This window comes from Schistocerca cancellata, chromosome 1 (genome assembly GCF_023864275.1).
Source record: "Schistocerca cancellata isolate TAMUIC-IGC-003103 chromosome 1, iqSchCanc2.1, whole genome shotgun sequence".
Taxonomy (NCBI): Eukaryota; Metazoa; Arthropoda; class Insecta; order Orthoptera; family Acrididae; genus Schistocerca; species Schistocerca cancellata.
In genome coordinates this window covers 1,172,080,068-1,172,106,575 of record NC_064626.1, presented here as the reverse complement: position 1 = coordinate 1,172,106,575, position 26,508 = coordinate 1,172,080,068, and the positions used below count along the sequence as shown (strand labels likewise).

The window sequence follows — 26,508 nt, the reverse complement described above, 5'->3', positions numbered from 1 at the left end:
TATGCTCTGTCAAAGCTGACTAACGAGAAGACTTCTGAGGTAGTATACACAAAAAGCTGACATGTGTTGTAAGCTGTACGGAGTATGTATACTGTGTCATCGCAACGTGATGTAGGCAAAGAAATACGTACATGCTTGTCTTCTACACAAAGTTATCCGAAATTAAAAGAGAAAATAAGTTACCTGCATTATAATTCTTTGTACTTTATTTCAGGTAAAGATGCAGTGCCGCTATAGCTCGGCCAGTAATGTGTGCCTGCCACAAGGGAAAAAAATGAGTGTGCGTCCGTTACCAACTGACTCTAAACTACCTGCATCTACATCAGACTCCGCAAGTAGCCTAACGGTATGTGACGGAGGGTACTTCTGGTACTACTAAATGATCCCCCCTTTCCAGTTCCATTCGCAAACGGCGCGTGGGGAGAATGATTGTCCATAAGCCTCTGTATTAGTCCTCATTTCTCGAATTTTCTCGTGTTGGGCAGTTCGCGAGCTGTATGTGTGAGAGAGCAATATGTTGTGTTCGACATTTCTGGAAAGTGTTCTCACGAAATTTCAATAATAAATGTCTCTGTGATGCATGACGCCTCTCTTGTAACATTTGTACTGCAGTTTTTTGAGCGTTTCTGTAACGCTCTCTCTACGATAAACGATCCCGTGACGAAACGCTCCGCTCTTCGTTGAATCTTGGCTAACTCTTCTATCACTCCTGCCTGGTAAGGATCCCAGATAAATGAATAGTACTCAAGAACCGATCGAACAAGCGCCTTGTATGCCACTTACTTCGTGGATGAGCTACATTTCCTTAACATTGTACCTATAAATCTCAGTCTGGCCTCTGTTTTTCCTGCTATTTACTTTATGGCGTCATTCCAGTAAGGTCGCTCTGGACAATTACTTCCAGATATTTTACGTTAGACACTGTTTCTAGCGATTTGTCATCAATAGTGTAACTGTGCAGAAGTGGATCTCTCTTCCTGTGTATGTGCAATACGTTACATTTATTTACGTACAGAGTGAACTGCCATGAATTGATCCATTCATCAATCCGTTGCAGGTCATTCTGCAAATCCATGCTTACTGGTGTTGCTACTTCCTTTTATAGACAAACGTATCGTCTGTGAACAGTCTTAAAGAGCTACTCGACCGTTTATCTAGGGTGGTCCATTGATCGTGACCGGGCCAAATACGAGGGCAGTTCAATAAGTAATGCAACACATTTTTTTCTGAAACAGGGGTTGTTTTATTCAGCATTGAAATACACCAGGTTATTCCCCAATCTTTTAGCTACACAACACTATTTTTCAACGTAATCTCCATTCAATGCTACGGCCTTACGCCACCTTGAAATGAGGGCCTGTATGCCTGCACGGTACCATTCCACTAGTCGATGTCGGAGCCAACGTCGTACTGCATCAATAACTTCTTCATCATCCGCGTAGTGCCTCCCACGGATTGCGTCCTTCAGTGGGCCAAACATATGGAAATCCGATGGTGCGAGATCGGGGCTATAGGGTGCATGAGGAAGAACAGTCCACTGAAGTTTTGTGAGCTCCTCTCGGGTGCGAAGACTTGTGTGAGGTCTTGCGTTGTCATGAAGAAGGAGAAGTTCGTTCTGATTTTTGTGCCTACGAACGCGCTGAAGTCGATTCTTCAATTTCTGAAGAGTAGCACAACACACTTCAGAGTTGATCGTTTGACCATGGGGAAGGACATCGAACAGAATAACCCCTTCAGCGTCCCAGAAGACTGTAACCATGACTTTACCGGCTGAGGGTATGGCTTTAAACTTTTTCTTGGTAGGGGAGTGGGTGTGGCGCCACTCCATTGATTGCCGTTTTGTTTCAGGTTCGAAGTGATGAACCCATGTTTCATCGCCTGTAACAATCTTTGACAAGAAATTGTCACCCTCAGCCACATGACGAGCAAGCAATTCCGCACAGATGGTTCTCCTTTGCTCTTTATGGTGTTCGGTTAGACAACGAGGGACCCAGCGGGAACAAACCTTTGAATATCCCAACTGGTGAACAATTGTGACAGCACTACCAACAGAGATGTCAAGTTGAGCACTGAGTTGTTTGATGGTGATCCGTCGATCATCTCGAACGAGTGTGTTCGCACGCTCCGCCATTGCAGGAGTCACAGCTGTGCACGGCCGGCCCGCACGCGGGAGATCAGACAGTCTTGCTTGACCTTGCGGCGATGATGACACACGCTTTGCCCAACGACTCACCGTGCTTTTGTCCACTGCCAGATCACCGTAGACATTCTGCAAGCGCCTATGAATATCTGAGATGCCCTGGTTTTCCGCCAAAAGAAACTCGATCACTGCCCGTTGTTTGCAACGCACATCCGTTACAGACGCCATTTTAACAGCTCCGTACAGCGCTGCCACCTGTCGGAAGCCAATGAAACTATACGAGACGAAGCGGGAAAGTTTGAAAATATTCCACAAGAAATTTCCGGTTTTTTTCAACCAAAATTGGCCGAGAAAAAAAATGTGTTGCATTACTTATTGAACTGCCCTCGTATCTCACGAAATAAGCGTCAAACGAAAAAACAACAAAGAACGAAACTTGTCTAGCTTGAAGGGGGAAACCAGATGGCGCTATGATTGGTCCGCTAGATGGCGCTTCCATAGGTCAAATGGATATCAACTGCGTTTTTTTAAAAATAGGAACCCCAATTTTTATTGCATATTCGTTTAGTACATAAAGAAATTGTTACAATGTGATTCATGTACCTTTGTGAACTTATCATTTCTGAGAAAGCATGCTGTTATAGCGTGATTACCTGTAAATACTACATTAATGCAATAAATGCTCAAAGTGATGTCCGTCAACCTCAATGCATTTGGCAATAAGTGTAACGACATTCCTCTCAACAGCGAGTAGTTCGCCTTCCGTAATGTTCGCACATGCATTGACAATGCGCTGACGCGTGTTGTCAGGCGTTGTCGGTGGATCACGATGGCAAATATCCTTCAACTTTCCCCACAGAAAGAAATCCGGGGACGTCAGATCCGGTGAACGTGCTTCGACGACCAGTCCACCTGTCATGAAATATGCTATTCAATACCGCTTCAACCGCACGCGAGCTATGTGCCGGACATCCATCATGTTGGAAGTACATCGCCATTCTGTCATGCAGTGAAACATCTTGTAGTAACATTGGTAGAACATTACGTAGGAAATCAGCATACAATGCACCATTTAGATTGCCATCGATAAAATGTGGACCAATTATCCTTCCTACCATAATGCCGCACCATACATTAACCCGCCAAGGTCGCTGATGTTCCACTTGTCGCAGCCATCGTGGATTTTCCGTTGCCCAATAGTGCATATTACGCCGGTTTATGTTACCGCTGTTGGTGAATGACGCTTCGTCGCTAAATAGAACGCGTGCAAAAAAATCTGTCATCGTTCCGTAATTTCTCTTGTGCCCAGTGGCGGAACTGTACACGACGTTCAAAGTAATCGCCATGCAATTCCTGTTGCATAGAAATATGGTACGGGTGCAATCGATGTTGATGTAGCATTCTCAACACCGACGTTTTGAGATTCCCGATTCTCGCGTAATTTGTCTGTTAATGATGTGCGGATTAGCCGCGACAGCAGCTAAAACACCTACTTTGGCATCATCATTTATTGCAGGTTGTGGTTGACGTTTCACATGTGGCTGAACACTTCCTGTTTCCTTAAATAACGAAACTACCCGGCGAACGGTCCGGACACTTGGATGATGTCGTCCAGGATACCGAGCAGTATACATAGCACACGCCCGTTGCGCATTTTCATCACAATAGCCGTACATCAACACGATATCGACCTTTCCCGCAATTGGTAAACGGTCCATTTTCACACGGGTAATGTATCACGAAGCAAATACCGTCGACGCTGGCGGAATGTTACGTGATACCACGTACTTATACGTTTGTGACTATTACAGATCCATCTATCACAAAGCGAAAAAAGTGGTCCAACTAAAAGATTCCTATTTCTTTACGTACTACACGAATATGTAATAAAAAATGGGTGTTCGTATTTGAAAAAAAATCAGTTGATATCCGTTTGACTTATGGCAGTGCCATCTAGAGGGCCAACCATAGCGTCATTTGGTTTCCCCCTTCAAACTAGACGAGTTTCGTTGTTTGTAGTTTTTTTATGCTTATTTCGTGAGATATTTGGCCCGGTCACTATCAATACACTGTAAACAGTATCGTTCCAATCACACTTCCTTGAAGCACTCGGAAAATTAAATTTGCATCTGTCGATTTCGTTCTGTCAAGAGCAACCTGTTAAGTTCTACATGCAAGAAAGCCTTGAATCCACTCGGAAATCTGGACCGATACTCGTAAGCTCGTTTGTTTTTTCATTACACGGCAGTGCGGGACGGTGTCAACTACCTACCTGAAGTCAACGAACACGGCATCAACTTCAGCGCAGTTGTCTACAGGACTATGGGTCTCATGGAGGGGCAGAGCGAGCTGAGTTTAGCAAGATCTTTATCTGCGGATTCCTCGTTGATTTTTATAGAGCTGATTTGCCACAGCTGCACAGTTCACAAACGTATCTAAATTTCAAATTTTCACATGGATAACACCAGGAAGATGATGGGTTGGGTTTGTTTGGGGGAAGAGACCAAACATCGAGGTCATCGGTCTCATCAGATTAGGGAAGGAAGTCAGCCGCGCCCTTTCAAAGGAACCATCCCGTCATTTGCCTGGAGCGATTTAGGGAAATCACGGAAAACCTAAATCAGGATGGACGGACGCGGGATTGAACCGTCGTCCTCGAGAATAGGAAGATGAGTGCACAAATTCCGCACCGTATGCGTGTGTAGAGGGCACCTGGGACCTGGAGGATGGGTGGTGATGGGCATCCAACCACCGTCTACCACTAACACTATTTCCAAATCCGGCGTAACGTGCTGACCACACGAAGACAGGGGATAAGGCCAGGAAGAAGGAGGAGACGAAAGATCAAGGGCAATGTAGCCTTAAGTATGGGATGAAAATGCTTCCTGTTCACGTCCAGGATTCCTTGAGTCGGTACGTCGCAGTTCGGTACCTGCTGGTGATGTGTATCGGGTCCGTGTCGAGCACTACGCACAGTGCTTGCCAGCGAAGTGGTGCCATAAGCTCCCTACAACAGCAGGAGCACACTCCTCTATTAGACTTTTGACGTGTGCCACACAAACGGCCGCGGCAGCCACGCGCCGCTGGCGGGAAAGCGCCGGCGCTCTGCTGTTTTTGCGGCCGCCCCCCGCCCCCGCCCGCCCGCGCTATAAAGCGCCGCTGCCGCCGCCCGCCGCCACTCTGCTCCGAGATGCGCGCCACGCCCATCGCAGCTGCTCTCGTGAGTACCACCACACGTCACATCACCTCACCTCTCTACTGGTCCTGCGTTTCGTCTCTCTGCACTAGCATTTGCTCTCTCTCTGGTACCTTCATCAGTAGCTACTGCTATCGTTCGGTTCAGGAAGTAATCTGAGTGAAATAAGGTGCCATTCCTCAAGAACAAATGTCGCTTATAACTGACGGAGTAGAAATGACGCCTTGTATTGGCACGGTGACGGGAACAGTAATTAAGCTGTCTTTGAAGTTTGCAGCATTCTTCAGACAAATTGAGCTCCGATAGGACAGAATGGTTAGAATTTAAGCTACCGTCGAAATTGTAGTCTTTAGAGACGCCGCATAAGCTGGTGTTCACGTGTTGTAGGAAAATCGTGCAAAATCCATTTTCGTTGTCGGACCAGGAATTTGAATTTGAAAGCGGTTCATGTAGCATTGCGCTCATGGTTGGACTTAAGGGTGTTTACACAATCTTTGAGAGTTGCAAGCAAGGGAGGTCCTCTGTCACTTCGATTTGTATCAATAGTCTGCAAGCTACCTTACGGTGTGTGGTGGAGAGTATTTCTGGTATTACTGACTTTTCCCCCTTCCTTGACCCACTCGTGAATGGTCCGTGAGAAGAATGTTTGCCGATGACTTACGTATGAGCTCTAATTTCTTCGAGTTTCTAGTCGTGGCCATTTCGCGAGAGTTATATGGGGGGAGATATTATGTTGCCCGGCTCTTCTTGAAAAATACGCACCCGGAGTTTTAACAGGAAGCACCTCCGTCATGCGCAATGCTTCTCTCGTGGCTCGAGACACTGGAGTTTTTTCAGCATATCCGTGAAACTCCCGCACCGATTGAAAGATCCCGTGATGAAAAGGGTCGCTTGTCGTTCTATGGTGAGCTCTTATATCAATGCTTGTATTGACAGGTCTGTCAACCGCTACGGTCGCAGGTTCGAATCCTGCCTCGGGCATGATTGTGTGTGACGTCCTTAGGTTAGTTAGGTTTAACTAGTTCTAGGGGACTAATGACCTCAGAAGTTGAGTCCCATAGTGCTCAGAGCTATTTGAACCGGTTGCGCGAAATCTGCAGTTAGTGGAGCAGATTCTAAATTCGCTGTGGTGTTGCTTTTTAGTGTAGACAGTAAACGGAAAGAAGTGACTCGATTGTTCGTAAATTTTTTAAGTTAAGCACAACCTAGAAACTATTTATAGCGTTTGTTGCCTCTGTGCCATACAGCTATATCATCCTTAAAAAGTATGATTAAATTCTGCAGTCATTTTGATTCCGTCCTGTCTAGTTTATAACACTTTCTGTGCTTTATGAGAACGCACCCAGAAGTAAACTATGCTAGTGGTAAGGAAACGTAATTAAATCAACAGTTTCCTGACGCTTTCTGTGGCTTCGTATTAAATTGGCATAAGTACCCGACTTAACAGGGGAAAAGTCATATTCACAAGCTTGAGACAGAAGTAGTTACAATTTTCCCATTCCCACCACAAGTAACGAAATTACACAAGAGTTTCATTATGTAAGTATGCAACCAAAATGTCTCTGGTCTAGGTTCAAATGGTTCAAATGGCTCTGAGCACTATGGGACTTAACATCTATGGTCATCAGTCCCCTAGAACTTAGAACTATTTAAACCTAACTAACCTAAGGACAGCACACAACACCCAGCCATCACGAGGCAGAGAAAATCCCTGACCCCGCCGGGAATCGAACCCGGGAACCCGGGCGTGGGAAGCGAGAACGCTACCGCACGACCACGAGATGCGGGCTCTGGTCTAGGAAAATATAGGACAAAGACTGTCGAAATTGGGATGTTGCAGAGTGGAGATACTATACTAACATTTTTCAACAGTTAACAAAGCAACTTTTCTTGTTTATTTAGCCAGCAGAATCGTCGCTATGGTCCTGACATCAGCTAACAGTGTGAGTAATGCTACGTTATGAAACAAGTGTGAACTGTGTGGAACATGTAGGCATTGCCGGGGGTGAGAAACGATTGAAAAGTGCAGCACTAGCTTTGGACGTTATCAAATTACTTCTTTGTAGAACAGTATAGTAGACTAGTGATAAACCGAACGAGGCAGTGCCGTTTTAAACATAATTGCCTATTATTCGAGAGTATGGATGCTCCGATTTTCATCCGGGCGTCTTCATTCAGTTTTTACGTGGTTTCCCTAAATTACTTCAGAAAATACGGGGATCATTCGTACTGTACGGTCACGGCCCACTACCTATCCCACCCTTGCCAAACTTTATATGTGAATTCGTTATTTTTATTGTTGTCAAATTTTAACACCGACATATGTCCAAGAACTCTGTAAAAGTGATCTGCGGCGAATAAAACTACTACTACAACTGCTATTACTGATACGCCTCCCAAGAACAAAACACTCACTAAGTGAACAACACACATCAGATACTTAACAAGATTTGCACTGGTTTTCTACACTTTGGGTGTGTCTCATGAAAGTGTAATTGGACTGCTACTACTGACGGTGGGTTACATCAACTACACAGTGTCGATAACACTCCTTAGTTTCACAGATGTTGACTCTGTGTTAACTATAGAAATATACACATTAACGGAGACAGGCTTTGACAACATGTAGAAATTAAAAACGAAGTTGTATTCATCTGTCCTTCGCTAAAGGGAAAAACTTAGCCGTACCTGGTTGTAGGATTAGCGAATCATAAATGGAGCCTTACTTTCCTACAAATTACTGTGACTGACGATGTGCTGATACGCATTAATCGCGTAAGTCAGCAGCAGATTAGTAACGGCTACAGTTGGATGAACTCTGAGGAGCTGCTGTGCGGTAACGGGAAAGAGAGCTTAAAGTCAACCGTTTGGGTTCATCAGTAGTTCAATTTAAATTTTCATCATCTGTTTCCTACTGAAAGGACAATCGAGTAGTGACTGTCAGAGGCCTAATACAAACGTGTAACGTATAAATTCAGAAAACTGTGGTGGGGCATATGTTCGAATGAGTGCATACTATCGGCCAAAAACCAGTTTCCGTAGCCGAGATAACGCACTCTTGTAAACTGATACAAAAGTAGTAGTTATCTCGTTCAAATCCTGTTGTTGTGGTTGTGGTCGTCAGTCCAGAGACTGGTTAGATGCAGCTCTCCATGTTACTCTATCCTGTGCAATCTTCTTCATCTCCGAGTAACTACTGCAACCTACATCCTTCTGAAACTGTTTACCCTCCACGCTGCCCTTCATTACTAAATTGGTGCTCCCTTGACGCCTCAGAACATGTCCTACCAACCGATCCCTTCTTCTAGTTACGTTGTGCCAGAAATTCCTCTTCTCCCCAATTCTATTCAGTACCTCATCATTAGTTACGCAATCTACCCATCTAATCTTCGGTGGCCGGAGTGGCCAAGCGGTTCTAGGTGCTACAGTCTGGAACTGCGCGACCGCTACGGTCTCAGGTTCGAATCCTGCCTCGGGCATGGATGTGTATGATGTCCTTAGGTTAATTAGGTTTAAGTAGTTCTATGTTCTAGGGGACTGATGACCTCAGAAATTAAATACCATAGTGCTCAGAGCCATTGAACCATTTTTGAACCATCTAATCTTCAGAATTCTTCTGTAGCACAACATTTCGAAAGCTTCTATTCTCTTCTTTTCCAAACCAGTTATCAGTTCACTTCCATACACGGCTACACTCCATACAAATACTTTCAGAAAAGAGTTCATGACACTTTAACCTATACTCGATGTTGAAAAATTTCTCTTCTTTCCTTGCCGTTGCCAGTCTACAGTTTGTATTCTCTCTGCTTCGATGATCATCAGTTATTTTGCTCCCCAAATAGCAACAATCATTTACAACTTTAAGCGTCTCAAAAAAAAAAAAATGGTTCAAATGGCTCTGAGCACTATGGGACTTAACATCTATGGTCATCAGTCCCCTAGAACTTAGAACTACTTAAACCTAACTAAACTAAGGACATCACACACATCCATGCCCGAGGCAGGATTCGAACCTGCGACCGTAGCAGTCGCGAGGCTCCCGACTGAGCGCCTAGAATCGCTAGACCACCGCGGCCGGCTAAAGCGTCTCATTTCCTAATCTAATTCCCGCAGCAATACCCGATTTAATTCGACTACATTCCATTATACTGTACAGTATAATGCGGGTGAAGTTTGGCTCTATTTCTCACGCGTGGACACGGTGATGGCGACAATTTAAAATCACGTTGACTGTACGTTCGTGGGTCCTCCATTACGAAAGTACGTTTGTGTCTTGTTCGTACGCGCTTCGTTAGATACCAGTGATGATCTTTAGGGTGGGTCCCGCAGTCTTCAGGATCGGGATGTGCAGTCTAAAGGGCATAGTACACAAAGCGCGCAGCCTGCCAAACGTAACTGTAACGTTTGGCGGGCGGGAAAAATTCCCAGTCCGGTTGTAATAAATGTGATGTGATTTTTCCAGGCGCCGTACTGGTGAAGAGGGCCAGTGTCTTTCACGTCCATTTCCAAATGACGTTTTGGTCCCGACACAAGAATCGGTGTTCTGTAATACCGGGAATTTGAGAATGATTACAAAGAGGGCTCTGTGGAAGTTTGGCTGTGTTTCTCACGCGTGGACACGGTGATGGCGACAATTTAAAATCACGTTGACGTGGGTCCTCCATACCGTGGGAAAATTAAGCTGCCCAACTTGGTTACCAAGGGGTGCGGCGGACGAGGACGAAGCAAAGTGTTGCGTACATGAATGACGTAAGGCTGCGAAGCACTTCCTCGGCAGCTACACAGTCTGGTACTATACCGCAAATTCCAGAGGATGGTTGGCGACCACGTAATCAAATGCTGCTGGACTTTTTTACGTCATGCCATACATTACATTAAATTCATTTGTTGAGGATGAGATATTGTGTTGAAGGAGGTTACGATCATCTGCATGTCACTCTACATATCGTAAATGTTTACTAACGACGTCTGCTAACGGCTTGATAGACGCCTGGAGCTACGGACGTCTACCAAGTCATTTATATGTAAAGTGCTCAAAATAGTTTTCCGCCTTCCGCATTTCGCATATAGGTCACTGGTGTGACCTATTCTTGAGTACTGCACGAGTGTTTGGGATCCGTACCAGGTCGGATTGAAGGGAGACATCGAAGCAAATCAGAGGTGAGTTGCTAGATATTTTACCGGCAGGTTCGAACAACACGTAAGTGATACTGGAATACGTCGAGAACTCAAATGGGAATCGCTGGAGGGAAGGTGATGTTCTTTCCGAGGAACACTGTTGAGAAAATTTAGAGAACAGGCATTTGAAGCTGACTGCCGAACGATTCTCCTGCTGCCAACGTACATTGCGCATAAGGACCACGAAGATAAGATTCGAGACATTAGGGCTTATACGGAGGCACATAGACAGACGTTTTTCGCTCTATTTGCGAGTGGAACAGGAGGGGAAATGACTAGTAGTGTACAGGGTACCCTCCGCCACGCACCGTACGGTGGCTTGCGGAGTATCTGTACAGATGTACAGGAGACCAGTACGCTATGTGCCGGCATTGCGCTTCACCTCCTCCCTTCTCGCATTATCATACAACACAAACACTATACCACACTCTTCGCACACACCTATTACACCCACCTACACTGCAGAAATACACATCAGACAGCACTCAAGCACATCCTCAAGGAAAGGGACAACTACGTATGGAGAAAGAAACCCCTTATGACTAGGCGTCATTACCCACACCCCTTGCGGTCTCTCAGCTAAGAATGCCCTACGGCGTTATTTACTTTTTATTGGAACAGTGGAGTCAGTGAATGAAGTGGAACAATCATGTAAATTTACTCGTAATCATACGATGCCACTTAGACATACTGGGAGAATCCTTACAAAGTACAATTCACGCATGAAAGGGATCGCTTAAGAAACCTTGTTTCGGCCAATTTCTTAGTCTTGTCTTGAATACTTACGAAGCTGTGTTAACTGAACCGACAGAGAAGATTCGAAGGGGAATTGCGCAGTTCGTAAAGGGTGCGTTTACTAAAGATGATAATGTTATAGAAATTCTGAACTACCTAAAAGGCGTTCTGTAGTGCGGAGAGTCTTACGTATTTACAAGAGGCTACACTAAAGAGACGACAAATACTTTACTTTTCTTTGAAAAGAACCGCTTGGGAAGGACACTTCCGAACTCCTGCCGTTCTCGCTCTATCCGAACTTCTTCTTCGTCATGTCATGACGGATTGTTAAACCCTACTCTCCTTTCTTTTGTTAGCGAGCAATTACCTGTGGGTCCTGATAATTCCAGACGCGCCTATTCCAACTGTAAACTTAACCGACACTACGATAGTAGACCTCGTCTGTGAAGAACACATGTATGTAGTGGGCATCAACACTAGCATTTTTTTTTATAAGCTTCACAAATTTATAGGGGTGTGGACTCGGCTGATCCCGGAATCTGAACCTTTCGGCACTTTTAGATTGTACTCCAGCGATACCCTCCATACGATTACGTGTCGTTTATACGTAGAGCGGACCACAGCACGCATATTGGTTGAAGGTACGTGGCTAAACTGTTCTAAAAAAAAGCATCCTCAAAATACGATGGTCTCAAACTGTATCGTACTTTTCCACCACTCTCTGGCTCAGGAGGAAGATACCCTGTTCCTCGATAAAGTATTAACGAAATGCAACAAAGGTACGTTGATGTGGATGTCTGCAGTTAGAAACCCGACAAGTCACTCTCACATTCCTAATTCTTTAAACAGTCGAACTCCCATGTGTAAGAGGAGTCCGTTTTAAGAAAAGCTGGTTGCTCACGTATCTCAATTTTTATGGCGTCATATGTCGTGAAAGTCCTTTCAGTGATATACACCGTGTCGTCAAAAGTGTCCGAACACCTGGCTGAAAATGACTTACAAGTTCGTGGCGCCCTCCATCGGTAATGCTGGAATTCAATATGGTGTTGGCCGACCCTTAGCCTCGATGACAGCTTCCACTCTCGCAGGCATACGTTCAATCTTAGCCTCGATGACAGCTTCCAATCTCGCAGCCAAACGTTCAATAAGGTGCTGGAAGGTTTCTTGGGGAATTGCAGCCCACTCTTCACGGGGTGCTACACTGAGGAGAGGTATCGATGTCGGTCGGTGAGGCCTAGCACGAAGTCTGCGTTCCAAAACATCCCAAAGGTGTTCTATAGGATTCAGATCAGGACTCTGTGCACGCCAGTCCATTACAGGGATGTTATTGCTGTGTAACTATTCCGCCGTAGGCAGTGCATTATGAAGAGGTGCTCGATCGTGTTGAAAGATGTAATCGCGATCTCCGAATTGCTCTTCAACATTGGGAAACAAGAAGGCGCTTAAAACATCAATGTTGATCTGTGCTGTGATAGTGCCACTCAAAACAACAAGGTGTGCAAGCCCCCTCCATGAAAAACACGACCACACCATAACACCACCGCCTCCGAATTTTACCGTTGGCACTACACACGCTGGCAGATGACATTCATCGGGCTTTCGCCATACCCACACCCTGCCATCCGATCACCACATCGTGTATCGTGATTCGGCACTGCACACAACGTTTTTTCTGTTCAATCGTCCAATGTTTACGCTCCTTACGCCAAGCGAGGCGTCGTTTGGCATTTATCGGCGTGATGTGTGGATTATGAGCAGCCGCTCGACCATGAAATCCGTTTTCTCAGTTCCCGCCTAACTGTCATAGTACTTACAGTTTGGAACTCCTGTGTGATGATATGGACAGATGTCTGCCTGTTACACATTACGACCCTTTTCAACTGTCGGCAGTCTCTGTCAGTCAACAGACCTAGTCTGCCCGTACGCTTTCGTGCTGTACGTGTTCCTTCACGTTTCGACTTCACTATCACATCGGAAACAGTGGACCTAGGGATGCTCAGGAATGTGGGAATCTCGCGCACAGACTTATGACACAAGTGACACAGGATCACCTGACCACGTTCCAAGTACGTGAGTGCCGCAGAGCGCCCCATTCTGCTCTCTCTCATGACGTCTAACGACAATGAGCTCGCTTAAATGGAGCATCTGGCTGTAGGTGGCAGCACAATGCACCTAATATTAAAAGTGTATGTTTTTGGGGGTTTCCGGATACTTTTGATAACATAGTGTATGTGGACATTGTCTGTAAAATGTGATATATTAAAACATCATAGCTGTTGGAAGTCGTTAAGTGCTCTCAGTCAGAAATACTACGTGAATACGGTCTGGGTAATTTAGTACGTGCCTCAAAACATATACGTAGTTTTTAATTTTAACATTTGACTTACTGTGCTAAACCTTTCATTTAAAATTATACCTGTTAATGACTGGATTATGAAAGGATTTTAAATTTTTAAATCCGTCCATCCGACTTCCACAGAACATGGCGTGATTCATCAGTGTATATCACTCGTTTCCAGTCATCCACTGTCCAGTGCCGTCTCTCTTTACACCACCTCAAGCGTCGCCAAGTATCGACTACAGAAATGTTGGCTTAGGAGGAGATGCACGCGATTGTAGGCCATTCTTTTTAACTCCATAGGAACAATCATTGTGCTAGCTCGAAGGAAAGAGCATTAGGGGTTAACGTCCCGTCGACATGGAGATCGTTAGAGACGGAGCACAAGCTCGGATGGTTTCAAGGACGTGGAAGGAAACCGGCTCTGCCGTTTCAGAGCAACCATCCCAGCATTTGCCTGGAGCAATTTAGGGAATTCACGGAAAACGAAAATCTGGATGACCGGATGCGGATTTGAACCGTCGACCCCTCTAATGAGAGTTCTCAGTAGCAACCGTAGCGCCACCTCGCTCGAAGAAAACGAACACCTGTATCTTTCCGTGCGAGCTCTGATTTCCCTTATTTTATTATAATGACCGTTTCTCCCTACGTAGATAGGCGTCATCAAAATATTTTCGCATTTGTAAGAGGAAGTTGCTGATTGAAATTTCGTGAAAAGATTCCGCCGCCACGAAACACGCCTTTGTTGTAATGACGTCCACCTCAAGTCCTGTATCACGTCAGTGACACTGTCTCCCCTATTTCTCAATACTACAAAACGTGCTTCTCGTCCACGAACGTTCTCGGTGTACTGCGTTAATCCTATCCGGTAAGGATACCAGACCCAGCAGCAGTACTCCAAAACAGGACGGACAAGCGTAGTGTAGGCGGTCTCTTTAGCAGATCTGTTACATTTTCTAAGTGTTCTGTGAATACAGCGCAGACTTTGGTTAGCCATCCTCACAACATTTTCTATGTGTTCTTTCCAATTTAAGTTGTTCATAATTCTAAATCCAAGGCATTTAGCTGAATTTACGCTTTTAGATGTTACTGATTTATCATGTAACCAAAGTTTAACGGATTCCTTTTAGCAATCATGTCGACGACCTCACACTTTTCATTATTTAGGGTCAGTTGCCAATTTTCGCACCATTCTGATATCTTTTCTAAACCGATTTGCAATTTGTTTTGATCTTCTGACGACAACACTAGACGAGAAACGACAGCAGCGTCTGCAAACAACCTAAGAAGGCAGTTCAGATTGTCTCCTAAATCGTTTATATAGATAAGGAACAGCACGGGGGCCTCCAGCACTACCTTGGGGAACGCAAGAAATCACTTTTGTTTTATTCGATGAATTTCCGTCGATTAATACAAACTGTGACCTCTCTCACAGGAAATCACGAATCCAGTCACATAACTGAGACGATATTCCAAAAGCAAGCAATTTCACTACAAGTCGATTATGCGGTACAGTGTCAAAATTCTTCTGGAAATCTAGAAATACGGAATCAATTAGAAATTCCTTGTCAATAGCGCTCAGCACTTCGTGTGTGTAAAGAGATGGTTGTGTTTCTCAAGAACGATGTTTTCTAAATCCTTGACGACGGTCTGACAATAGAACGTTCTCTTCGAGACAATTCGTAATGTTCGAACGTACTGGTAATCATTGTGCTAGCTGATAGAGCAATTCAAGAATGACTTCTTCCGGTGATTTCATGCCGGTTTCAAATGAAGTTCGTTTGGTCTTGATTTTTCTGTGGTTTGTTTCTTCGCGTTTCCGCTTCACAGGAGTACACTTCAGCAGCTGTTGAAGGTTGAAGTGCTCCTGGTATAATAGCCAATGACTAGTCCACGTTCGAAGCACAGAGCTCTCTTGACCGACCGATACTGCTTCTCTGTCTACTCGTACAACACAACACTCCCCGTCTCCTTTTACCCTGGCACGTGCGCCTGCCGTGATATCTGGTGGTCAGTTCTGCACCACGTATGGGTGGCCGGATAGTTTTGATCAGCTAGTGATTCGGGGTATGGGACCAAACAGCAATGTCATCGGTTCCATTGGATTAGGGACGGACTGGCAAGAAAGTCGGCCGTACCCTTTCAAAGGAACCATCCCGGCATTTGCCTGAAGCTCTTTAGGGTTTGAACAGCCCCCCCTCCCCCCAATGCGAGTCCAGTGTGCTAAACACTGCACCACTGCACCAACTAGCTCGGCGATTAGCTATTGCAGATGAAGATAGACACTTGTCCTCCGGTACATGTCACATGTCATTATTGTTCGCAGATGTTCTTCGACTACTGAACTACCGTGTTCTCCAGTACAGTACTACAGACCACTGGCGATACACCATCATACGTGGTTGTAGTGAAGTCTGAAGACTTCACTGCTTTTGAAAAATCTTTGGCATTATTAACTGGTGTGTCACTTACCTGTAGAGCTTCATACAACAAATAAATGATGAAGGATTGTATCTAAAGTGCAACCGTTTCGTGTCCGTCACTACGAGAAGTACATGTTGTGTAATATTGGTTTCATATTACCAATAGCAACGATGGAGGAAAGGTATAAAGTATGATGATCAGGAACTTCACATCATCATCGTCTTACCGGCCAAATCTAGGAGACAAAACTGTGTGTTCCTGGGAGAATTACAGTCAGCTCAAAAATGTTCAAATATGTGTGAATTCCTAAGGGACCAAACTGCTGAGGTCATCGGTCCCTAGACTTACACACTACTTGAACTAACGTATGCTAAGAAGAAAATACACACACCCATGTCCGAGGGAGGATTCGAACCTCCGGTGGGAGGGGCCGCGCAATCCGTGACATGGCGCCTCAAACCACGCGGTCACTTCGCGCAGCTCCCGTCAGCTAACTCACACTCGACCACCACCTTAATTACCTCAGCTACGGTACCATATATCTCCCAATCTCATTGTGTTTTCATGCTTCAAATACTTTCTCAGAAGGGTCAATCGACTCTGGTATTTCATGATTTTTTAAGATCCCAGGCGGTGTACTCTGTCATAGGCTTTGCAGAAAACGTGCATACTGAAAATTCATTTCTTTTGCTAGATTCACCGCACGATGACTATCAGATACGTAATTGGTTTTCCTGCTTAAACCTCTAAGCGACCGCAACTTCAGTTCAAAACTTACTCCTCTAAAAACAACAGCAGTCTGGACGGAGTCGAAAGGTGTACTATCAAAAACTGTAATTAATATTAGCCTAGTGAAAGACGTACGGAAAAGTGTAAACCTCTATCTCTCACAATATCATTGTTACCCATACTTTTTCTCTAAAATAGCAAGGCAATCTAGTGACACCTTACTATCGTTATCATAAAATCTTATATGTAGCCACACAACTTGTTTTATGGAAACCATTCTTCCGACATGACACTATCCTGATACCGAAAAAAGAAACAGAAACTAACTACTCTTCCCATAATTTATGAAAAATCAGTTCTCTAGTATCTGACTGAGACTTTTTTAAAAATAACCTCTAACGTGTCCTAACAGTTACAGTGAAATGCTCCTGCGCGCAACAGATGACTTACCTCGACTTGCCGCTGCAACTGCATAAATATGTTGTATCCAGGCACGTGCTAAGATAACTCAGAAGAAATACTACGATCCAAGCAGAGAGCAATGCATGGTCAGAACTACTGTTTTGTTTTTATAGAAATTAAACAATCAGGAGATGTTTACTAAACAAGCCTTAAGCATAGTAGAAAAATGATAGGAATCAGTACAAACGTTTAATTTTACTGTATTCTGAAAACTAAAGGTTCATGCACTGACAAACTTCACTCAAACCTTTCTTTTCCTTGGACAGTTTGATTAGCAAAAACTTTGATTATTTCACAATGTCTTAATCAATAATCATGTATCTGATCACAACAGAGATGTGAATATTACTTTCAGTGTATGCATACACAAATGTGACAAAATCGGTCCATTGCGCAAGCAAGCAGAAATTACAGGCAGCAAAAAACAAGACAAATTACCAAAAATCCTCGTTTAATACAAAAGTCTCCTCCGCTACTAGCACGGTCAGGGCAGGATGCCGCCTCTCATCATGCGGCTTCTCTCCATGCCACATTGCGTCCAACTATCAACAACCACTGTTCGCTCGCTATCACTCGCGATAATAATATCTCAGACTCAGAGTTTGTGTATGTGCGTAACACCAGAATCAGCAGCCAACTTTCCAAAAAACTGAGCGTCCAACTTTCAGAGTGCAAGAAAGGGAAAAGATCAATGCGCCCAGGAAGATGCCTCAAACTACTCACCGAATAACGGCGCCAAACGAAATGCATATTTAAAAACTTTAAAAATGTTTCACAGCAGGGGAAAAGGGATTAACGTGTTGCAGAGTCGCAGCGAAGTCAATGGCCGCATGTATGAGGCAATTAGCAGTGTGCTGTAGTCGGAATTATTTTAACAGTTGGAATGCTCAAAAAAAAAATGCTGTTGTAGGACTGGGCTTTCTACCGAAATTATGGCTTACTTGGAATCCACTCATGTGCAACTGAGGCCGCTGGGACATCTGGGAGAACTCTGGTGAAGGCTCGCCAATTGCCTTCCGGTTCTGGGCGTGACTTGGGGGTTCGCTGCCGTCGCACTTGGGTACGCCTGGGGAGTGCGGTCTATCGCGCTTCTTGTCGTAGCGACCACTTTCTGCCCTGCCTCGGCTTCTGCTTTCATTTCCCGTCGTTTTGCAGTCCACCCTGCCTAGCACTCTCTCCTGTCACCAAGCCAAAGAAACGCTGCTCCTTTCTCAGCGCCGAACTTCAGTTCCTTACTTAATAGCGTTTCTGACTTTTTTCATAAGCTAAAATTCTTCCTCGGTTCTGTTTCTGACGTAATATAACTCAAAAATAGGACCTGATAAAGGGCTATAAATCTCTCCTGAAAACTATTATTTAGCGTATACCGGAAACTTTTTTCTACCGCCAGGAATCAAAATGCAGGTTGCATCACCCTATCGACACTGTCTCAGAAACAAATTATTATTAGCTCCAATCACCCGGCACCGAACAAGGTCTTCGGTAGATTTCCTTTGGTTACCAGTCGAATACCAGAACTGGGAATGCCCTCCCAAATATTCTCACTTGATTTGTTTGAAAAGAACCCAGTCCTACAACAGTCCATCCACTATAATCATGGGTGGAAAAAGAAAAAAAGGAACAAAAATAAGGAAAAGGAGCTTAGATGCCAAGCGAAGAAGGACAGCGAAGGAAATCGACAGTGTTCTTGTTTCAGAATCTGAATTAATAATTACCAAGATGTACCCTTACTGAATGTGCAGTCTTATTGTAGGTGACCCTAAATAATTTGAAGTAAGTACATTTATACCTTTATTATCGCCTCTTGTTCGTACAAAATTAAAATTTATCAGAAAGGAGTAACAAACTTTCACGAAATCTAATTCCAGGTAATTCTGTACCTTATTCGTCATCGCCGTTGATTTTTGTGCAGTAATTTTTATAAGATCCAAGAGATTCATCCAGCTCATCACAAATTAATGTTTGGAGAAAACAACATTTAGATCGTACTGGAGACGTCAGCGATATTTTTGAAATAGGTTTTTGTCCGATGAAATTTCCGTAAGAAAATACTGGTTCAGATCACAAGATGGGCAATAACGAAAATAAGTTGAAAAGCTGTACAGAATTAAAACGTATAAGATACACTGCTGTCATACCATATGAAAGGAGCAGTAGTTCACGTCCAACTACTTCGAGAATGTATATGACTGAGAAGCGTCATGCATATAACTGATATTCTCATGGTGGGCAAGAATTTTTTATACGCTGTTCGTTGACATCTATAGACAAAATTAAAATGTTCAGTTTTAAATTTTCTTTGAATATGTCAATGTAGGATGAAAATCAGATGAATATATAGTTTCAGAGGAACAGTATATTTTACACCAAAGTCATCACCACGGATGACACACGGACCCTGGCAGCCCGTGCTGGTAACAAACTGTCCGGCCACATGTTGCCGAGGTTTCTCCGACTACGCTGCAGAAGTTCCGCTGAAAAGACTTTACTCATGCTCCATACTGTCCTAACCTCTCCTCATGCGATTTTCAAATGTCTGGAGCCCTGAAGAAAGGCACTGGTGGCCGTCGATTTGCTTCGAACAGGGCACGCATGGGCACAACCATGGTTCTGCAGGCAGACGCAGACATTTTCCGTTGAAGGTAGTGACCGCCTTGTCCCACAGTGGGATAGATTTATTAACAGTAATGTGAATTGCTTTTGAAATAATAAACAGTTTAGTTGCTTTTTTCCCATATGTCTCGTTTTTATTTGACTGCCCCTCGCTCTACATCTACATCCACAAGGGTACTCTGCAAATCACACTTAAGTGTCAGGCAGAGGTTCATCGAAGCACCTCTACAATAATTCTCTATTATTTCAAATTCGAACAGCGCGCGTAGGAAACGAACACTTGTATCTTTCCGTTCGAGCTATGATTTCCCATTTTTTATTATGATTATCGTTTCAGACCCGCCAGGTTAGCCGAGGGCGCTAATGCGCTGCTTTCTGGACTCGGGTAGGCGCGCTGGCCCCGGATCGAGTCCGCCCGACGGATTACCGACGAGGGCCAGTTTACCGGCCAGCCTTGATGTGGTTTTTGGGCGGTTTTCCACATCCCACGAGGTGAATACGAGGCTGGTCCCAACGTCCCACCTCAGTTACCCGACTTGCAGACATCTGAACACGTTTGCACTCTTCCATGGGTTACACTAGACGCAGACAGCTGGGGTACACTAATTCCGTCCCAGGAGGTACGGGGGTGGCGGCAGGAAGGGCATCCGGCCACCCCTTAACATTAACCTTGCCAAATCCGTTTCTAACCATGCCGACCCTGCAGAACTGCGGGGAAGGCACAAACGAAAGAAAGGAAGAAAGAATATTATGATGATCGTTTCTCCCTATGTAGGTTGGACTCAACAAACTATTTACGCATTTGGAAGAGGAAGTTGGTGATTGAAATTTCATGAAAAGGTTCCGCCGCAATGAAACACGCCTTTGTTGTAATGACATCCACCACAAATCCTGTGTCATGTCAGTGACACTGTCTCCCTGTATACAGACAGGGAGCGTAGAGTATTGCGGAGGTTGGATGTAAAACATTACATGAAAACCAGCGGAAGGAATCACTCGTGAGTTTCAAAGTGCTACAGTAGTCCAGCTGTGCGTAGGCAGCTGAAAAGGATGTCGGCGAACGGCAGGCACCTCATAAGCCAGACATTTCTGTAATCAATGCAAAGCGACTCTTGAGGTTGTGAAAAGACCAACGCCTCTCGACGCTGCACTACCGGGAACAAGTGATTTTGGAGTGATGAATCACCGTATACCCGATGGCAGTGCGGTGGAAGGGTTTGGGTTTGACGAACGTGTGGGGAACTTTACCTGCCATCGTGTGTATTGCCAACAGTATTTGGGTCTGAAGGTTCTAACGTCAGTACCTCCACCAGTCCCAACACCTTTTGGGTACGACCAGGTTCCAGTACTCTTCTTCTACCCTAATGTATTTAAATTTGGAGAAAGTGAAGAAGGCGTAGCTGAATTAATTTGTACTTAGGTTTTTGGTGTTTTGGTAGGCGTCTCCAAAGCTGCTGCTGCTGCTTCTTGTGCCAGTTTATAAAAATGGGTTATAGTAAGATGTTTGACACTTGCCTTTACATAAAAAGTCTTGGCCATGATGTAATTTTCCGCCAGATGGTTTACTTCCAAGTTCTTATTACACTTTCCGTACTGGGAATCCGCAAAACACATCCACTTCCTGCCATCCCTGAAAACCAAGTGCGTCATCTGCCTCAAGAGGTCAAAGACCGCGCAAAACCTCCAGGTTCAGGCTGCAGTTGTACTGGATTTTGTTTGCAACGTTTCGACACAGGCTAATTCTGTTACAAAAACTGGAAAAATCTTAAAGTTACAGGTTGAGAATAATGCTTACAGGAGCTACTGGTAATTATTTATGGGAATATTATGTTAATATTGTGTTGAAAGTGGTATCCTTAATGTGACTTCGGCGTGTTTTCCAGTCTGATTGTCAACAGGTGTGTTCCAGTTTTATGTTTTTCTACAAATAGGTTACACTGTTTTATGTTGCACACCAGGATTTACAAATAATAAAAGTAATTTTGGTGTGAATAGTAATGCTTTCTGATTCAAAATTACGATGCAGTTTTCATATTTGAAATTTAGCTATTTTCTGTTTTGAATAAGACCGACAAAAACTAGGAAGCATTTCAGTGTCTCTGTCTCCTAAGTCTTCACATTGAGACATAGATATCCAAAAGGTAATTTAATTAATCAACATTATTCCACAATTTGTAATTTTCATCTTTTGGTTTGTTACTGAAAATAACATGGCTATTTCCATGATGTCGACTTTCAGAGGTTTGTTTACGTGTAATATGCATTTTGTCTGTTTCAAGACTTATGTTTTCTCGATAATTGTTTGGTTGCAGGTTTGGTTGTAAGTCTATACCGAAGAAAATTTTCGATAAGGTTCAAAATCCAAATTACATTTCTCGGCTATAGAACTTATTGGATGTGCACAGGTGTTATCTGTCGAAATTTCGTGTGAACAGGTTGTAAAGATGAACTAGAAAGTTTTACTGAATCTACTGATACCATCTCCATAATGTTACAGGGGTTTTTCGTAGTTAGGATGAGGTGGATTGATTACACTTAAGAAAATGCTAAACATGGAAGAATAAGGACACATTTTACGGCATTGTGTACTGTGTACAACAGACGAATAGTTCGAAACCAGTGTATCCTAACATAAAGCAGCATCTGTGAGACAATGGCTTGTGGAAGATACACTGGTACGTCTAGAGTCCCGAACTGAACCCAGTGGAACGCCTTTGGGATGAGTTAGAACGTCGATTTCGCTTCAAACTCCAGGATCAACATCACTACTTTCTCTGGTTTCTGCTCTTGAGGAATAACGGGCTGCCATTCGTCCACAGACAAATGGCTTTGAGCACTATGAAACATCTGTGGTCATGAGTCCCCTAGAACTTAGAACTACTTAAACCTAACTAACCTAAGGACATTACACACATCCATGCCCGAGGCAGGATTCGAACCTGCGACCGTAGCGGTCACGCGGTTCCAGACTGAAGCGCCTAGAACCGCACCGCCACAACGGCCGGCCCGTCCACAGACATTCAGGCACGTTATTGGAAATGTCCCCAGCATTGAAGGCGAAGGTGAAGCGTAGACCCACCGAATATTGATGTCAGCAATAGGTGTCGAATCCTTCGATCAATTAGTGTACATCTGTCGGTTGAGGATGTAAAACCCAGGGACCCTTTTGATGTAACTTGAACGGAGCAAGGAAGGAACGTGCCGGCACAAGTTTTTACCCTCTTGTCTTTCATACTGTCAACGACAACATAAACACAACACTGCACTCAACACTCTTCAGTGATGACAATTAACTTCCGATATTTAAAAAAGATATTGTCTGTATCAGTTATTGTGTTTAACGAGCGTTGATAGACAGTCCATTACGTGATAAATACGTTGTCAAACTCAGTGTCCTTGTGAGTTCACACTTTTTTTGGTGGGTTTAGGTTAGTGTTGTTTAACGTCCCATCGATAACGAGGTCATTAGAGACGGAGCGCTAGCTCGGGTTAGGGAAGGATGGGGAAGGAAATCGGCCGTGCCCTTTGAAAGGAACCATCCCGGCATTTGCCTGAAACGATTTAGGGAAATCACGGAAAACCTAAATCAGGATGGCTGGAGACGGGATTGAACCGTCGTCCTCCCGAATGCGAGTCCAGTGTGCTAACCACTGCGCCACCTCGCTCGGTTTTTTTTTTGGTGGCATCAGTCTTTTGATTGGTTTGATGCGGCCTGCCACGAATTCCTGTCCTGTGCCAACCTCTTCATCTCAGAGTAGCACTTGCAACCTACATCTTCAATTATTTGCTGGATGTATTCCAATCTCTGTCTTCCTCTACAGTTTTTGCCCACTACAGTTCCCTCTAGTACCACGGAAGTCATTCCCTCATGTCTTAAAAGATTTCCTATCATCCTGTCCTTTTACCTTTTCAGTGTTTTCCACATATTCCTTTCCTCTACGATTCTGCGCAGAACTCCTCACTCCTTGCCTCATCAGTCCACCTAATTTTCAACATTCGTCTGTAGTACCACACCTCAAATGCTTCGATTCTCTTCTGTTCCGGTTTTGCCACAGAAAATGTTTCACTACCATACACTGCTGTACTCTTCCTCGATTGAAGGCCTATGTTTAATACTAGTAGATTTCTCTTGGCCAGGAATGCCCTTTATGCCATTGCTAGTCTGTTTTTGATGTCCTTGCTCCGTCCGTCATTGGTTACCTTACTGCCCAGGTAGCTGAATTCCTTAACTTCATCTACTTCGTGACCGTCAGTCCTGATGTTAAGTTTCTCGCTGTTCTCATTTCTACTACTTTTCATTACTTTTGTCTTTCTTCGATTTACTCTCAATCCATATTTTGTACTCATTAGATTGTTCATTCCGTTCAGCAGATCATGTAATTCTTCTTCACTTCCACGCGGCATAGAAATGTCATAAGCGAATCGTATCATTCATATCCTTTCACCTTGAATTGTAATTCCACTCCCGAACTTTTATTTCCATCACTGCTTCTTCGATGTACAGATTGACCAGTAGGGGCAAAAACTACATCCCTGTCTTACACCCTTTATAATTCGAGCACTTCGTTCTTGGTCGTCCACTCTTACTATTCCCTCTTTGCTCTTGTACATATTGTATATTACCCTTCTCTCCCTATAGCTAAACTCTGTTTTTCTCAGAATTTCGAACATCCTGCACCATTGTACATTGTCAAACGATTTTTCCAGGTCAACAAATCCTATGAACATCTCTTGATTTTTTTTTTTTTTAGTCTTGCTTCCATTGTCAAGTTCACACTACCTACCATAACTGTGAAATCTGACCTTAAAAGTCATGTTATAACAAATGACTTTCAATAAAATAAGAAAATTTAATACATTTAACGGCACATTACAAGTAGATTTTCCCCTTTAATTTCACACGTCACATTCGTTACTAATAACATGGTGATTCAGTTTCTTTCCGCTACTGAATACTTTTTTTAAAGATCTCCGTTAAAGATCTCACGTCATATATTCCTCTGTTTAAACAAGAATGCGCTGGCGTTTAATAGTCGATCTCTGGTGACGGGTACACAACATTCAAAAAACTGACCGTAAGCGACAACGCGCTGTCTTCAGTTCTGATCTTAAGGATGTTGATAAAAAATGTAGTACAGATACTAGACTGAAATGCTAATGTTCTTCGAACTGAATTGGCAATAACCGGAATAATGTGGGATTTCGCAACAAGATCACGAACAGCCATGAGTCGTTTGATATTACACAAACATTTAACATTAAGCAAGAACTGGTCAAAAGCTATATTTGTGGGCCGTGAATTACGAGAAGTGGTATTTCCACTTCATTAAGAGCGGGTTCCGCCGTGTCCGTAAACCGCGACTGCACGCTTACGGCTGAGAGATTTGCACGTATTGGAACCGAGGCGAGAGGAAAGCGAAGCCGATCAGCCAGCGGGAATTGTCCCAAGGCAGATATCGCGCCGCTGACGGTATTTACTGGCAAAGGCCGTATTGGCGTGACATTGCCTTCTTTTCAGAAATGAAATTAGCGATAAACTTAACGCCAAAATTGGGGAACACGAAGTAGACAAAGTGAAGGATCTTCTAACTTGGAAACAAAATTAGCCCGTGGGGACGCCAACAAGGAAGTCATAAAAACAGTCTAGTACTGTCAAAGAGATCATTCCTGTCCAAAAGGAGTCCACAAGTATAAAACATAAGCCTTTAATTGAAGAAGAAGTGTCTGAGAGGATACGTTTGGAGCACAATATCGTATGGTAATGAAGGGTGGAATATGGCGAAACCGGAAAAGAATGGAAGTTTTTCAGGTGTGATGGTATACAAGGATGCTGGAAGTTAGGTGAACTGATAAGGAATCTGGAGTTTCTCCACAGAATCAACGAGGAGAGAAAGAAGTGGAAAACGTTTACAAGAAGAGGAATCGCTATAGTTGGACGTGTTTCAAGACATCACGATATAACTTCCTTGATGTCTGAGGCAATTGTACATGGTAAAAATTTTAGGGGAAGGCAAGATTGGACTGAATCCAACGAATAATTGAGGATGTAGTATTATTCTGAGATAAAGAAGTTGGCACAGTAGAGGAATTAGTGGCGGGCCGCATCAGATTAGTCAGAAGACTGATGGAAAAAGAACTTTTTTGTTTTAAGGATTTTGGGACTAATGATGCCAATCACTATGTTTCTGTAATTATTTGTTAGTGTTGATTCCATACTGTGCTTAAGATTAAATCGGTATAAAACTAAATGTATGAGTTACGCTTTTTACAGTCCCATTATACTTAAATTTTCTTATTTCGTGTTTCAAATGTTTGTCAGTTTCTTTTAACGTGAATTGTCAAGTGTACATTGTTTCTCAAAAACACCGAAAAGTTGTTGAAACCAACTGAGGCGCTAAAGAAGGATTCGAAACACGTTGGTTTTTGTATGGTGTCCTTCACGTGAACGCAAAAAGCTAATACTCAACGCATATTTTCTTGTTTGGATGTGTTATGTCTTACGTCGCTCTAAGCATATTTCCCAGTTTTAATCAAGCGCACATTTAATACTGTCTGCCCCGGTATCCGGTGCTCAGCACGACTGACTGTCATTCAGGGGACCTGGGTTCGATTCCTGATACTGCCAGGGATTTTTCTTTTGGTGGGAGATGTACTCAGCCTCATGAAGACAACAGAGAAGCTACTCGACGGATT

General features: G+C 43.8%; 1 protein-coding gene across 1 annotated transcript in view; it reads left to right on the top strand.

The window, feature by feature from the left end:
* Window positions 1–5,330: 5,330 nt before the first annotated feature.
* Window positions 5,331–26,508, top strand: part of LOC126140239 (uncharacterized) — an 80,336-nt gene continuing 59,158 nt past the window's right edge. Inside the window, exon 1 of the mRNA XM_049915233.1 lies at window positions 5,331–5,360. Coding sequence (XP_049771190.1) covers window positions 5,331–5,360 — 30 coding nt within the window. The remainder of the gene's footprint in view (window positions 5,361–26,508) is intronic.